This window comes from Megalobrama amblycephala, linkage group LG1, assembly GCF_018812025.1.
Source record: "Megalobrama amblycephala isolate DHTTF-2021 linkage group LG1, ASM1881202v1, whole genome shotgun sequence".
In the NCBI taxonomy this organism is placed as follows: Eukaryota; Metazoa; Chordata; class Actinopteri; order Cypriniformes; family Xenocyprididae; genus Megalobrama; species Megalobrama amblycephala.
In genome coordinates, this window is record NC_063044.1 from 36,930,593 (window position 1) to 36,947,106 (window position 16,514).

The 16,514-nt window shown below is 37.2% G+C and overlaps 2 protein-coding genes across 7 annotated transcripts in view; both read left to right on the plus strand.

The window, feature by feature from the left end:
- LOC125245497 (zinc finger protein 585A-like) overlaps positions 1–16,514 on the plus strand; it is a 332,027-nt gene that overhangs the window by 152,496 nt on the left and 163,017 nt on the right. The gene's annotated exons all lie outside the window — the stretch shown is intronic.
- LOC125245451 (NACHT, LRR and PYD domains-containing protein 3-like) overlaps positions 1–16,514 on the plus strand; it is a 33,633-nt gene that overhangs the window by 1,537 nt on the left and 15,582 nt on the right. Inside the window, exons 2-6 of one of the 6 annotated variants that reach the window (XM_048156059.1) lie at positions 1,320–1,379; positions 6,003–6,054; positions 11,438–11,644; positions 13,562–15,412; positions 15,740–15,913. In XM_048156059.1, coding sequence (XP_048012016.1) covers positions 11,493–11,644; positions 13,562–15,412; positions 15,740–15,913 — 2,177 coding nt within the window. In that variant the 5' untranslated portion in view covers positions 1,320–1,379; positions 6,003–6,054; positions 11,438–11,492. Of the gene's footprint in view, positions 1–1,319; positions 1,387–1,472; positions 1,712–6,002; positions 6,055–11,437; positions 11,645–13,561; positions 15,413–15,739; positions 15,914–16,514 lie in introns of those variants that run through there. The other 5 variants (XM_048156057.1, XM_048156053.1, XM_048156060.1 and 2 more) reach the window with 5 other exon arrangements.

Consider the following 16,514-nt stretch of genomic DNA (forward strand, 5'->3'; position numbering starts at 1 on the left):
CACGAATATGGAAACATTTGGATTTGTGCCGAATTGGAGAGGTAGGCGACATGTTCTTTTATTTTTCGTTATGGTTCTGTTCTGAATAGGCCGTTTATAGGATATGTTGTCTATAGCTATATGTTTATAGTTTGTTTTCTTTTTAAACCGTCTAACCGATAGTATTAATTGGTCCAACTTCTTGGTTAACAGTTAACTAGTCAATTATGAGCATCCCTAATTAAAACTTTCCAATGCGGATGCCGTGCTTTTTCTCTCACGATTCTCTTTCTCTGAGAGTGTTCTTCTGGCTGTAGCATGTTGTCTCGCTTTTCATTTGAAAATAAAATGACCATGTTCAGTGGTGAAGCTTTGATTTTGATGCACAGCTGTGGTGTAAGGTAAGACAACCTGTAAGTTTGTTTTTAAGACAGTTTTGTTTTTGTTTTTTATTTTTCCGCACGCTGTTAGCAGAGCAGCCCGCCTCAGCTTGTAAAAAAGTAGCTTTTTACTGTGGTAGTGCTAATAAATGTTTAAACTAACATTGTGATATGTTTATATTAGTGTTTTATATCTATGGCTTTTATTGAACAAGTGTTGATTTGAGAGTCTAAATCGACCAAACGTGCTCAACTCACTGTCGGCCGCTTCGGTCGTCACTTTAAGAAACAAACTTCAATTTAATAAACAAAGAAGTGCTCCAAACATTTTTCTAAATTAACTTAATAAAGAAATGAAAAGGATTACAACTACTTTGCAATTAAAAACAAAACTGAACATTTTAATGGCTGCAACAAAGGCTGCGTTATGGAGAGGATTTAAAAAAAAAAAAAAAAAAAAACGGGCTCCGTTCGGGCCGAAAATTCTGACAAGCTGACGGACACGGGCCGGGCTAGGGCCTGAGCGTCTCGGGCCAGGGCCGGGCTAGGGCCAAGATTTGTGGCCCGTGCAGGGCTCTACGTCTTTTTACTGTAAGAGCTGCACATTAACACTGGGTTACTGTTTTTTTTTTTCTTCAGTAAATCTTTGCACATGATGAATGACATTGTCTGTGTGTGCAGTTATTTAGTGTGTTAAAGCAGACATCACACTTACACGCTGTCTGCTCTCCTCCATTTCACCTGTCTTTTTGATTTCATTCTTTATCTTCATTCATTCCTCTCTCATGTCCTGAATGGATGTGTTGTTGGAGTCTTTGTGAGTCTGTGTGTCCAGGACATCTCTCTGTGGGACATGGCTAGAGTCTGTCCCTGTTCTGTCTATATCATCTGACCGCTGTGAGCCGTAACTTAGAGAAACATCTGATACACTGAAATCACATTTTGTTCCACTTTAAACAGGTAAAACAGAAACACAACCTGGCATATGGCAGTTTATGGGGACTCTCCATGGGTGTTAAGGTTTTTGGTATATTTTCTACTCCTAAACTTCACACAAAACTTACTGCATTTTTTGAAAACAACAACAAAAACAGTTTAATATACCACCATATGCCACATCACACACACAGACACACACACAGAAAGGTATCTGATTATAGTCTGTCCTATTGAACCTGTGATGACGATCTGCACCACTAGAGGAAGTAAGTTTGTTTTTAATACAGTGTTAAGAAAACAAGACACACCTTAACCAGGTAGAAATGAAAGTGAAATAGACGCAAAAGAAGAGACGCCATTCCGAGGCTTTAAACCTGTTAGCACTAGATATTTAAATGGTCACATATTTTGTGGTAAGTTCTGAACTTATTCTTCATGTAACCCTGTAGTGATATTAAAATGAGCTGACATTTAGATTTATGTGTTTCTTTACATGGAATTTAAAACAAATATTCTCAACAGTACAAACGATCTATCCAAAATGGCGAAAACATTGATCGATGATTTTATGTAAATGAAGTTTGATCTGCGATCTTTGTTTTATATGATAACTATCATTTAAAAAAACTTGAACAATGTCATGTGTTTTATATATGGATATCTCTGGATCATGTTGATGTAAACAAAACAAGCAAAGTCTGATGGCAAGTAATTGTGAGTTCAAAAATATTTGTCCAACTGGGCACATTTTAATGCACAGAGGCATTATTATATGTATAATCATCACAGAACTGATATCACTGGCAGATTCTTTTGGACAAACTCGTATTTTTAGCTGTAGTTCTAGTGTGGTAAATTCAACACAGCACAACCATGTTGAATACTGCATCTAGATGATCACACTTTAACTACACAAATAACTCATTTTAATTAAGTAAAAAAACAAAAAAAAAACCATGGAAATTATCAAAAAAATTTATACAAAAAAAAAATTGTCCAGTTTTCCATTTCCTGCTTTCACACACTGCTGTTAAAAATTGAATAAATAAGAAAATGGTAAATGAATGTACATGAATATAACAAAAATACTTTGCGCTGATGCTCTAATACCCTAAAGAAAAATGATTCTTAGGCTACGTCTACACTAATCCGGATATATTTGAAAACTGAGTTTTCGTCTAAAAATGCTCCGCGTCCACATTATCATTTTCAAACGTTTTCCAAAATTTGCTCATCCACACTGAAACGTATGTAAACGCTTCTTAACTAGTTATCACCACGATGATCAGACAATATTTAGATATTTGATTAGTCTTTCTTACAGGCAGCTTACAGGCAGCTCCTCTATTTCAGGTCCACTGGTGGGAATAATGTTGTTCACTAATCAAAATGTTGTTCAAAGTCTGTGTTGGAATTTGTTCCCCACTTTCTGGTTTATAAAATAGTCACAACCAGAAAGGGTGAACTTTTTCTCTCTTCACACTTCTCTCCACTCGCAGCCCCACCTTTACAGCACTCTCTAGTTTCCTCCTCCCTCTATCAGAGGCAGCCCCGCCTTTAGCTTCGCTCTCTAGTTTTTACAATGCAGGCTCAATCACACACTCTTAAAACAATCACACACCCGGGTTTTCACTCACGCAGCACACATTAAAAATGACTATACACCAGTTTTTGCAAAAAATGGAAAAACAGGTTTTCTCTATTAACTTTTCCTTAATTGTTTTGACTTATTAAGGGCTGTGTTTCCCTGACTGGATCACAGCACTTACAGTCTGGAAAGTTTCCAAATAAACAACAGAGCCAATTTCTGGGAATGTTCGTAGTTTTTTCAACAGTTCTTTTACAATATTTTACATTCCCTTTATTATGTTGGATTTCAGTGTCCATTAAAAACTTGGTTTTCCATTTCACAAAACCAACAGGAATATTCACATATATTTTTAAACAACACTCTCATACACTTTTGCCAACTTTACACCAAGCTATAAACATTTATTATACACCAATTTTTGCTAAAATGGAAAAACAGTTTTCTGTTACCTTTTCCGTTATTGTTTTGACTTATCAAGGGCTGTGTATCCCTGTCTGGATCACAGCAGTCTGGAAAGTGTCCAAATTAATGAAAAAACAATTTCTGGGAATGTTTTTAGTTCTTTTTAATTCTTATACAGTTCTTTTACATTTTTTATCACATTTATAATTTTGAATTTTAGTGTCCATTAACAATCTTGTTTTTCCATTTCACAAAACCTGCAGGAATATTCACATATGCTTCCGAACAACACTTCTTATATGCTTTTATCAATTTTAGACCAATCAATAAAAATTTCATATGCAAACAATTTTTGCCAAAATGGAAAAAACAAAGTCTTCTCTAATACCTTTTTTCTTAATTGTTTTGACTTATTAAGGGCTGTGTTTCCCTGTCTGGATCACAGTGCTTACAGTTTGGACAGTATCCAACCAAACGACAGAGCCAATTTCTGGGAATGTTCTTAGTTTTTTCAACAGTTCTTTTAACAATATTTTACATTCCCTTTACACACCAAGCAACAAAAAGCAGTTAGAAACAACCCAAGCAATTCTATTTTACTTTCTACCTAATTCTGCATTATACACAATATTATACATCTCAGTCACTTTTTTTTATCGAATCGCCCTCTCTTCTCAAGGCCTTCTTTATTTACAACTAACAGTTCTTGTCTATCTGGCAGCCAGCTCGGCACCCCCGCTCAGTGCTGAGTCCTCCCGTCCGCTCTGGCTATCACACAGACAAGCGTGATCACACACTTCAGCGCTTTTCACACATACAGACAGACGTATTTCACATACAGATATATAACATTCATGTGCCCCACTCAGGCAGACGAAAAACGCACTTCTTACATATAAATAAATATTTTATGCCCCACACAGGCAATTTTATGTAAGCCCTACACAGGCTAACAAAAAACGCACTTCTTGCGTATAAAGACAAACAACAATTAGACACACGCATGCGCTACCCCTGGGACCTGGAAGTTACTTCTCCTTTCATTTTAATCAATTATTTTAAATTTTATTCATTTCAATTTCAATTTTATTCATTTCATTTTAAATTTGGTTCATTTTAGTGAAGTCTTAGGCAGTCACCACGCAGGCATTAGCTCACAAGGGGCCACACAAAACAAATATAAGCAAAATTGCTTACCTCATTTGTATAGTGCCTTTGTTTTGTGAAGCCCCCCAACCTTTCTGCCATAGTCATTTCACCAATTAAATCTTCAGGTGTTGCTTATGTAAGAGACAATTTTCTTAGTAAGGGTGGCCGACTGCCAACTACTGTACATCTTTTACCTTAATCTCTCATGGCCATCTGCCAATTGATGGTCAACGCTTTTCTCATTGGCCAAATTAAACATTGTATCAAAACAGTCAACACTCCCTGGAGGCAAGAAGCCTTCACATGACACCCTTAATAATGGTCTTGTTCATTTCACAGCCACCAGTTGTCTGGTGGAAAATTACGAACAAAATATGCTCAGTGGCCAAGTAAACTTGTTTGACCCTCACAGTTACATAGGCCAAGAGGCCTCACAACACTTCTAGCTTTTATAGTAACCAAACAAATTCTACAATTGTTTTCTATAGAATGGATAAAATATTCCATCTGTGGAAGAACTTGCTGTATGTTTTAAACCTGTACAACTACCTCAATATGCAATAAAAGACACTTCCTTGTCCTTTTATATTTCTGAGATATAAAGTTGGTAGCTGAACAACTTCTACACTATTTAGAAAAACATGATCTACTTCACTCTAAACAGTTTGGTTTTAGGCCTAAGTACTCGACAGAAATGCCAAACTGCTTTCTCACAGAATTTATTAAGGGAGCTTTAGATAATGGTAATGTGGTAGGTGCAGTGTTTTTAGACCTTAAAAAGGCATTTGATACTGTGAATCTGTAACGCCACACCAGCAGAGGGAGCCCTCTCCCGAGTTCTGACTGTGTGCCGCTCCCTCTGCTTCTCTCCTCATTTCCTGTTTGTTGGACATTTAAGCATGGCTAGGCCATCACTTGATCGCGAAGTATTGCCAGTTTCACCTGCCTTACCGAGTGTTTATTTCTTGATTATCTGTCTGCTTGTTTTTGACCATTGCCTGTTGATTCTGTTTCTGCCTTTTGGATTACCCCTTTGTACTGTTGTTTGGATTGGACTGCCTTATTGTGTTTGAACCTCTGCCTGCCTCACGTTTATGCCCCTTGCCTGTCGATTTGGATTTGTTTGCTGTGGATTGTAATAAACACTGCACATGGATTCTAACGCTGCCTCAGCGTCCTTACAGAATCATGAAATTCTCTTAAATAAATTAAATTTGTTTAGCTTCTCTCAAGAAGCAATAAGTTGCTTTAGATCATATTTAGAATCTCACGAAAAGTGTTTTAAAATAAATAATTCAAGATCAGCTTAAAGAAAAATAATGAGATGGGTCTCCCTCAAGGGTCAATTTTGGGTCCACTGTTGTTTTCCTTATGTCAATGATTTACCAAATTGTTGTAAGGAATCTAAATGTCAGCTTTATGCAGATGACACAGTCATTTATGTATCAGCACAGAATTCACGCTTAGCTGCCTATATATTAACAAATGAAATGACTGTCATGTCACAGTGGCTGCAACACAACTGTTTGACCTTGAATTGTCTCAATGTGTTTTTCAATTAGGAGGAAGGAAATGAATGATTTTATAATTAAGATCAATCAAAAGGCAATAGAGGTAGGTAACAATTTTAAATATTTAGGTGTTATTTTAGATTCTCATTTGAAATTTGATGTGCATGTGAAGTACTGAATTCTTTTTATATGATTAGACCACATATATCCCTAAAAGCAGCTACATTATACATGCACGCAATGGTCTTCTCACATTTATCTTATTGTATGACTGTCTGGAGTTAGGTTTCTCAACTGACTATCAAACCTGTAAGATCTCTATATAAACAAACACTAAAAATTTTGGACAAGGGGCTGCAAATTAGCCTTTGGCTAGAAGCCTGTATGTGGAGAATCGGCTGCTTGAAATTGTAGCAATGTTATACTGCATTGTCCCTGTTAAAGGTGCCCTAGAACTCCTTTTCAAAAGATGTAATATAAGTTTAAGGTGTCCCCTGAACGTGTCTGTGAAGTTTCAGCTAAAAATACCCCATAGATTTTTTTTTAATAAATTTTTTTAACTTTTAGTCAAACTACAGTTACCAACATTAATTTTGATAGCTATTTTATATGTAGTCTTTAGACAAAATAGTCATTATAATTTTTCTCTTTAGACCAATTCATTCAAGCTTATGAAATCAAGGTAACAGGCTGTATTGACATTGCACTCTTATCAGTAGCACTTGTACATATCCTCTTTCAGTGGTTCTCAAGCTTTCTAGAGTGTCGTACCCCCTGAGGGATTTAACATCCTTCTGTGTACCCCCTCTTTTCCACTTAGACTGAAGTTACACTTTTCCATTAAGGGACAATATTTTTTCCTTTATAAATACCTTTGTAAAATAAATAATGGCTTAAATAATTAAAAAAAAATTAAATAAATACAATGATGATAAAAACGATGTGATACTTTTAAATATTACATTAAAACCGCCAGTAGGTGGCGGTAAGTCACTGTTTTATGAGTGAATCATCGAGTCATTCATTCATTCAGTATCAAAGCAAGCGGCTGTATTTATGAATGAATCATTAAATCATTGACGATTCGTTCAAAGCCGCAGATTCGTTCACGAAACACAGCTTGTGTGCTGCAGTTCTGCTTTGGCTTTCATTGCAAAATAGAGCAAAAATACTTACAATACTGACAGTACAGTATTTACTAATCACTTAATATCACCCTTTTGTTTGTTGAACTGTTGTATTTAATCAATATTCGGGATATGATATTCGGGCAATATTCTTGCTGGTATAATATGATCAACATTAAAAACAGTAACTCACAGAAGGGTATGTTTTTGTATCGAAGAGCCGTAGATTATTAGATCGTAGATTGAATATTAAATCTACATGCAGTCTGTGTCTATTGTTCTTCATGCTAGTAAGTGCTAAATCCCCACTTTCACAAAAGTAACGTTATTGTCTAGAACAGCACTAATGTAGCGCGATGCTGCTTCTGTGGGTGCAGTCAGTTTTGACTGCAAAAGATGAGGTAATTTGATTGAATGTCGTGTATATACGTGATTTTACCTGCTAGAAATACATGTTCAGTTTTCATGTTATTTTAAGGTGGAGAAGAATAAAATGAACGGAACTTTTCGCGTCAGTTTGAGAACCACTGCTGAATATCAGTCTGCACTTTGGTCCCAGATTTTGTCAGTAAACGAGCAGTGCAATATAGACACTTTAATTTAAGTAGAAAATCTCAAATGAAGAGCGATGAACTCCAGCTTACTTGTGTTTTCAGATCATCTGCGCTTCTTCAGTGTAGAGAGGGCTCGTGGTTGCCAGATAGCAATGATTAAGTAAAACATGTTCTTTAACAGAGAAGCTCTGATAGGGGGTTTAAATTATGGAAACCGTGGCAACCATGAGCATGACCGCTCATAAAGACAGTCTGTAATGTTTTGTCTCCTTTATTCGACAAAAACAAAAAGTGATTTCAAAAGAGTGATTTTGGTCAAGTGTTTAGTCTTTTAGCCACATTTCAGTCTCGTCTTTTTTCGTCAACGATGTTGCACGTGTAGTTTTAGTCACGTTATCGTTAAATGAAATTGGTGTTGTCTCTCATGGTCTCGTCTTAGTCATGGAAAAAAAGGTCGTCAACGAACATAACTAGCTAACATTACACACTGTTGGAGAGATTTATAAAGAATGAAGTTGTGTTTATGCATCATACAGACCGCAAGTGTTTAAAAATGAAAATAGCGACGGCTCTTGTCTCTGTGAATACAGTAAGAAACGATGGGAACTTTAACCACATTTAACAGTACATTAGCAACATGCTAATGAAACATTTAGAAAGAAAAATAACATGATATCATGGATCATGTCAATTATTATTGCTCCATCTGCCATTTTTCGCTATTATCCTTGCTTGCTTACCTAGTCTGATGATTCAGCTGTGCAGCTCCAGACGTTTTGCCCTCATCTAATGCATTGAACATGGGCTGGCATATGCAAATTTTGGGGGCGTACACCCCGACTGTTGCGTAACAGTCGGTGTTATGTTGAGATTCGCCTGTTCCGAGGTCTTTTAAAAAAATGAGATTTATATAAGGAGGAGGAAACAATGGTGTTTGAGACTCACTGTATGTCATTTCCATGAACTGAACTCTTGTTATTCAACTATGCCAAGGTAAATTCAATTTTTCATTCGATGGCACCTTTAAATAAACTAATAAAATAAAAATAAAATAAAATTGGGGTTATTTGGCTTATAATTTCATAAAGATTCAAATTTCTGTTTAAAACACGCTAAAATATATTAAGAACATTTTAATGTTTTATTATTAAAATACATTTTTATTTTGTTTTTTAAATTCAGAAAATATATATTTAAGATATAAAATATTTAAATCCATCATACCCTATACTAGGGTTTTACATTAAAACAGAACTGCAAGCTGGATACATGAATGATAAATCCTCTATGATATTTTCACCATCCATTTCTATGTGTGTATTTTGTGTGTATGTGTAATGATGTGTGATGACTCATGGTAAGATCCATATGCAGCTTTATTGAAGTTAGAGTGGTCGTACAGACAGGGTCAGACAGGAGCAAACAGGAATCACAAGGAACAGGCAGAATCGTGGTCAGAATACAGGCAATGGTCAAAGGCAGGCAGATATCAATCACGGAACAGGATAACAAGGCAAGGGTCAAAGACAGGAACAGACAGGATAATGCTTGGAATTGACACACAGGATAATCAAGACTTTGCGGTGAGGTGGTGTGTGTGACAGTCCTTTATAGTCCTGGTAATGAGCTGCAGCTGGGTGTGGTGATTAGTGTGGTGATTGGTGGAGTGAGTGCAGGTGATTGGCAGAGAGAATTATGGGGAATGTAGTCCGGGAAGTGACAGTAGCAGACGGTGATCGTGACAGTATGTGTGTAGTCCATCTCTGCAGATTATGGTTTTGTCATGTCTTTCTTGGCAGAAATGTCTGTTTCTGTTTCTTTAAGTAAAAGCAGTTATGTTTATGATATCCAAAATAAGCTACTAGTAATGGATGGTGCCTTTCACAATGTTATAATGAAAGTTGAAATTGCAGGATATAGCTTTAATGACTGGTCATGTTTATGTATAAACCAAATAATTGGAAATTATAACAATATGGATCATAAATTCGAATTTCTGTTATTTACTTGCTTTTGTGCAGAAGAGAAGCGTGTCCAGCTCTGTTCAATAAAACACATGTTTTGTTAAAAAAAAAAACACTGAAAAAACAAACAAACAAAACAAAGTATAATTGGTAGGAAACTAGTCACAATTTACAATTTAGGTAGTAAAATATATAGATGTATATCAAGTGTTCCTAAAGACATAGTTTATAGTCTGTGTAGTGTTGAGTTCAAGAAAATGCACTTTGAAAGTATGTTTTCACAGCTACATATATTTTTTTAAGAGAGAGAGAGAGAGAGAGAGAGAGAGAGAGAGAGAGAGAGAAGACCTAGTTCTGTCTTGAAACTCTGACAATGCAGGCTGATGGGTCTTTTAACTCTTTTAAATCTGGTAGCGATCACATCATTATCTACACAGCACAGCTGATTGGTTGCTGTTGCTATTAGCACTCTGCTGTGTGCTTTCAGAACCCTCCCCCTTCCCCAGCTCCACCTGTGTAGATCTGCTACAGGGGTTAATTCATGTATGTTACATGTGCAGCAGCAGCATGCTCACAGCAATGTCTGTGAATGTATTGGCAGTAGTAAGTCTCGGTACTTGCTCTGCAGCAGCTGCAGCGAAGCAGATCTATTCCGCCAAGACCAAATACATTAACACTGTTATATCCATTACCATTCCAATCTCAATTATCATACCAATATTCTGAGAGTTGTCATGACAGAACTTTGTTCATGCTGTGTTTAGGATGTTGGTTTTGGAGTATTACATATTGTGAGTTTGAAATAAATACCTTTTTCTGAGATTACACTGAGCTGTATATGTACTTTAAAGGTGCCATAGAATTGAAAATTGAATTTGAATTTACCTTGGCATAGTTGAATAACAAGAGTTCAGTACATGGAAATGACATACAGTGAGTCTCAAACACCATTGTTTCCTCCTCCTTATGTAAATCTCATTTGTTTAAAAGACCTATGAAGAACAGGCGAATCTCAACATAACACTGACTGTTAAGCAACAGTTGGGATCATTAATATGTACGCCCCCAATATTTGCATATACCAGCCACTGTTCAAGGCAATAGACAAGGGCAGGCAGTATTGTGCACAGCTGAATCATCAGACGTCATGCAGGTAAGCAAGCAAGGACAATAGCAAAAAATGGCAGATGGAGCAATAATGACTGACATGATCCATGATATCATGATATTTTTAGTGATATTTGTAAATTGTCTTTCTAAATGTTTCATTAGCATGTTGCTAATGTACAGTTAAATGTGGTTAAAGTTACCATCGTTTCTTACTGTATTCATGGAGACAAGCCGTCGTTATTTTAATTTTTAAACACTTGCAGTCTGTATACTTCATAAACATAACTTCATTCTTTATAAATCTCTCCAACAGTGTGTAATGTTAGCTTTAGCCTGTTAGCCACGAAGCATACCCTCAAACTCATTCAGAATCAAATGTAAACATCCAAATAAATACTATACTTACATGATCTGATGACGAACACTTTGTAAAGATCCATTTTGAGGGTTATATTAGCTGTGTGAACTTTGTTTATGCAATGTATTATAGAGTCGAGAGCTTGGGGGCGGGGAGCAGGAGGATTTAAAGGGGAAGCAGCCTGAATCGGCGCATTTATAATGATCCCCCAAAATAGGCAGTTAAAAAAATGAATAAAAAAATCTATGGGGAATTTTAAGCTGAAACTTCACAGACACATTCTAGGGCACCTTTAATATGGATAATGTAATTAGATTGCAATATCTGATTAAGATTGTACTACAGAATTTAACTTTGTGTTTCAACATTAAAGGACTGAAATCGAAAAGGTCTCTTCACACCCTTTTGAGAAATGAAAGAAGGCTAAAATGAGTGTCCATAATGAGAGAGAAGATGAGGACACTGCCTCTGAAATTAGTTCCCCATCCCCTGGATCAAGCTGTGAGTCTGTAAAGAGTGATCGGTCCAAGACGGAAGATCCGCCAAAATTCAGTGATGCAACAGTGACCTCTGACCCCAAGTAAGACACTGATCATTTTTGCACTGACAGATGCTTTTATTCAAAGTGATTTACAGTGCAGTCTAGAAGCCTGCAGTGGGTGAGTGATGAAAACATCGAAAAGAACCACAAAATCAGCTGGACTTTCACTGTCACTGTTCCTCAGTGGTGGATTGATTTTCCAGCAGTCAAACCAAAAATTATTTAGACACTACATATATTTTTTTTATATTTTTTTACTAGTGGGTGCATGACACTATAGTTAATTTATATAAGTGAGGATGGCAAAATAAAGTAAACTGTGACGTACACTGCCCGGCCAAAAAAAAAAAAGTTACTGCTTGGATTTTAATAGGCAAATACTTAGGAGTCTATGGATGGATTATTATTACAGTGATTATTATTTTTCTAGCATGTTATGTTTGGCAACGGTTCTTTTAACCCTAAAAGATAGTGTTTAGCTTTTCATTTCTTAAACAGCCATCTATTAAGATGTATCATGGCCATATTCCAGGATGACAATGTCAAGATTTATCAGGCTTAAATTGTGAAAGAATTGTTGGGAGGGAGCATGAAGAACCATTTTCACTCATGAATCGGCACTGACCTTAACCTCAGTGTAAGTTTTTAGGATGTGCTGGAGGAGACTTTACAGAGTGCTCACCTCTTGCATTGTCAATACAAGATCCTGACCAAAAAATTATGCACCTCTCAATGGAAATAAATGTTGTAATGTTATTTCCATCAAGAGGTGCTGTGACAATGATGGTTGGAATCCATAAGCGGTTTATTGGCAATCAGCAAGCTCACAGTACAGGCAGGCGTGGGTCTAATCATCAGTGCAAACAACAGTGTCAGAGACAGTTCTATATTTGTGGTCAGAACCGGGCAAAGTATCGGGGCAGGCAGAAAACAATCAAAGAAGCAGTCCAGGCAAACAACAAAGTAAGGGCAGGCGACAAAGAATCTAAGGTCAGTAATACAAACAAGGTCAATACACGGGTAGACAGTAAATGGAATAAATGCTCAGAAATTGTTGCAGGGCAAACAATACATTGCAAGGAGTGTGAGTGTGTGTTTGGCTTAAATAGCTGGCTGACATTAAACAGTTGCGCAGTAATCAGGCCAGGTATGTGGGCACTTGGGATTTGTGGTCTAGTTAATACTCTGGAGAGTGAGACCTCCAGTGACCGACCAAGGGATCTTCGCTGGCATTCGTGACGGGTGCATCAATTTTTGTTCAAGATCTTGTATTGACAATGCAAGAGGCGAGCACTCTGTAAAGTCTCCTCCAGCACATCCCAAAGACTTACACTGAAATTAAGGTCTGGACTCAGCGATGCCAATTCATGTGTGAAAATCATTATTCATGCAATAAAAGGCACAATTTTGTCATCCTGGAATATGGTCATGATGTGTCTTCCTACATGGTTGTTTAAGAAATGAAAAGCTACACACTCCATCTTGTAGAGTTAAAAGAACCGTTGCCAAACATATAACATGCTAGAAAAATAGTAAAACTGATAAAAATGTAGGACCAAAAATTATTCAGACACTTTAACCTGACCATGTTTTACATAAGTGTTATTTGACATAAGATACATTTTTTCTGACACAGTTTAACTCTGAGATCTTGTCATATTTTATTACCATTTTTTGTCAGTATGAGCAGGAGCAAGAGACAGAGATCAGAGTCTCCAGAACCCAGTGGTGTGTCTCTAAAGAGTAAAAAATCCATGATGGCCCCTCCTGCATTCAGTGATGCACCAGTGACCTCTGATCTTCTGTTAGCATGAACAGTTATTTTCTGTTTTACCTGTAGTGCATCTAATATAAATAATAATTTAAGAAGAAGGATGCTAAAATCATACCTGGTAACCTATGTATTTATGAAGTTCTCAAATATTTATTGTCTTTTTGCTGATATTTTATTTTCAGTTTTAGCAAGGAGGAGAAACATGAGCCGTTCTCTACATCCCACTATCAGACTTACTTCAGACATGACAAAACTGAAGCAGACCTACAGGAAGTCAAAGACCAGCACAAAACAAGCATGAAGATCAAGTTTGAAAGATTATTAGAGGGAACCAAACTCCGAGAGAATGAAACCCTCCTAAACAGGATCTACACACAGCTCTACATCTTAGAGGGAGAGAGAGAAGGAATGAATGAAGAACATGAGGTTTTACAGATGGAGAAAACAGCCAAAACACAACACTCACAAGACACTCCAATCTACTGCAATGACATCTTTAAAGCCTCACCTGAACCAGGAAGTGCGGAGAAAGACCAAATCAAGACTGTTCTTACTAAAGGCATCGCTGGAATCGGGAAAACCGTCTCTGTGCAGAAGTTCATTCTGGACTGGGCTGAGGGAAAAGCCAATCAGGATGTAGATTTCATGTTTGTGCTTCCATTTCGAGAGCTGAACTTGATCCGAGATCATCAGTACAGTCTTCACAGACTTCTGCTGGACTTTCATTCTGAACTGCAAGATCTGGACTCAAAGATTTATGAGAAGTGTAAAGTTGTGTTCATCTTTGATGGTCTGGATGAAAGCAGAATCACACTGAAGTTTTCAGATGCTCAGAAAGTTTCTGATGTCAGTGAGACTTCATCAGTGGGTGTGTTGATGTCAAACCTCATGAAAGGAGAGCTGCTTCCCTCTTCTCTCATCTGGATCACCTCCAGACCAGCAGCAGCCAATCAGATCCCCTCCGAATACATCAACCGTCTGACAGAGATTCATGGATTCAATGAGCCTCAGAAGGAGGAATATTTCAGGAAGAGAATCAGTGACGAGCATCAAGCCAGCAGAATCATCTCACACATCAGAAGAGCAAGAAGCCTCCACATCATGTGCCACATACCCGTCTTCTGCTGGATCTCATCCACTGTGCTTCAAAAGCTCCTGAAAGAAGATCTGAGTGCAGAAATCCCTCAAACTCTGACTGAGATGTACATCCACTTCCTGCTGATTCAAATCAACATGAGGAATCAGAAGTATGAAGAGAGAGATCTAGAGAAACTCCTGCAGTCCAACAGAGAAATGATTGTGAAACTCGCTGAAGTGGCTTTCAAACAGCTGATGAAGGGCAATATGATGTTCTATGAGGAAGACCTGAGAGAGAGCAACATAGACATCACAGACGCCTCAGTGTATTCTGGGATTTGCACAGAGATCTTTAAGGAGGAATCTGTGATTCATCAGAGGAAAGTCTACAGCTTTATTCATTTGAGCGTTCAAGAGTTTCTTGCTGCTTTCTATGTGTTTTATCATTATGTAACGATACATATTGATACCTTGCAGTTTTTAGATGTATCTCAGAGTATGCTTAAAGGAGCAGTGGATAAAGCCCTCAAAAGTGAGAATGGACAGCTGGATCTGTTCCTGCGGTTTCTGCTGGGCATCTCACTGGAGTCCAATCAGAGACTCTTACAGGATCTACTGACACACACAGAGAACAGCTCAGAGAGCATCAGGAGGACCACACAGTACATTAAAGAGAAGATCAAAGATGGACATGGACTCTCCACTGAAAGATCCATAAGTCTGTTCCTCTGTCTGCTGGAAGTGAAAGATCAGTCTCTGTCCAGAGAGATTCAGGAGTTTGTGAGATCAGAGAAACACTCAGAGAAGAAACTCTCTTCTGCGCACTGCTCAACAATTGCCTACATGCTTCAGATGTCAGAGAAAGTGCTGGATGAGTTGGACCTCAAGAAATACAACACATCAGATGAGGGCAGAAGAAGACTGATACCAGCTGTGATCAACTGCACAAAAGCCATGTAAATAAATTTATGTGTATTTACAGACTGGTTTTATGATTTGTGTAGTGCTGTCAAAAGTAACAGTACTCCAGTACTAAGGCCTGCACTATAATTTTTGTATCATGATTTATACTATTCATATGAACGATGTTACAATTTCATTAAGATGACATTCATGGAGAGTTCAGTTTGATACAAATACAATAATAATAAAAAATGTTGTAATGATGGGAGTCTAACCCCTAACCCTAACTTTCAGAATTCTGTATGGGAAAACACTAATAAGAAAACACTGTTGACATCTCTTCATAAAAATTGCCTAAATGTTCTTTTATTGTATTTCAGTCTTGCTGGCTGTAATCTCACTGATCAACATTGTGAAATTATGTCATCAACTCTACAATCCTCAAACTGTGTCCTGAGAGAGCTGGATCTGAGCAACAATGACCTGCGTGATTCAGGAGTGAAGCTGCTCTCTGATGGACTAAAGAGTCCAACCTGTCAGCTGCAGATACTGAGGTGTGTAAGAACATATAAGAGATCATTTAGGTAGCACTTTATTTTACAGTATGTGTACCTTTCTGGTACATATATAGTAAATATGTTGCACATACAGGTAAAAGGGTGGTAACACAAGGTACTTATCTAACATGTATGTACATGGAAAGTAATAAGAAACACTGCTGTACTTTCCAATGGTACAAACATGGTAACTACTTTGTACCTATAGACAAGTGTTGGTTAATAACAGGCACTTACTTATAGTGTCCATATATGGTAACTAACAGACACATGACTGTACTTACTAATGGTATGTACATGGTAAATATTTTGTACTTACGGAAAAGTGTGGGTAATAACAGGCACTTGTTTATGGTAACTTGTAAGACACATTACTGTACTTACTAATGGTATATACATGGTAAATATGTTGTACTCACGGAGAAGTGTGGACACAAATAACGGACACTTACTTAACTACTGTGAAACAAATATGCTTACCAAAATGATACACTGCACTAACTATACAGCACTTCATAGTGTTAATACTTATCAAGTAGTCCTTTTAAGCAAGTATTTTGACACATGACAACTGAGTATACCAAGTACAGTAGTGTTA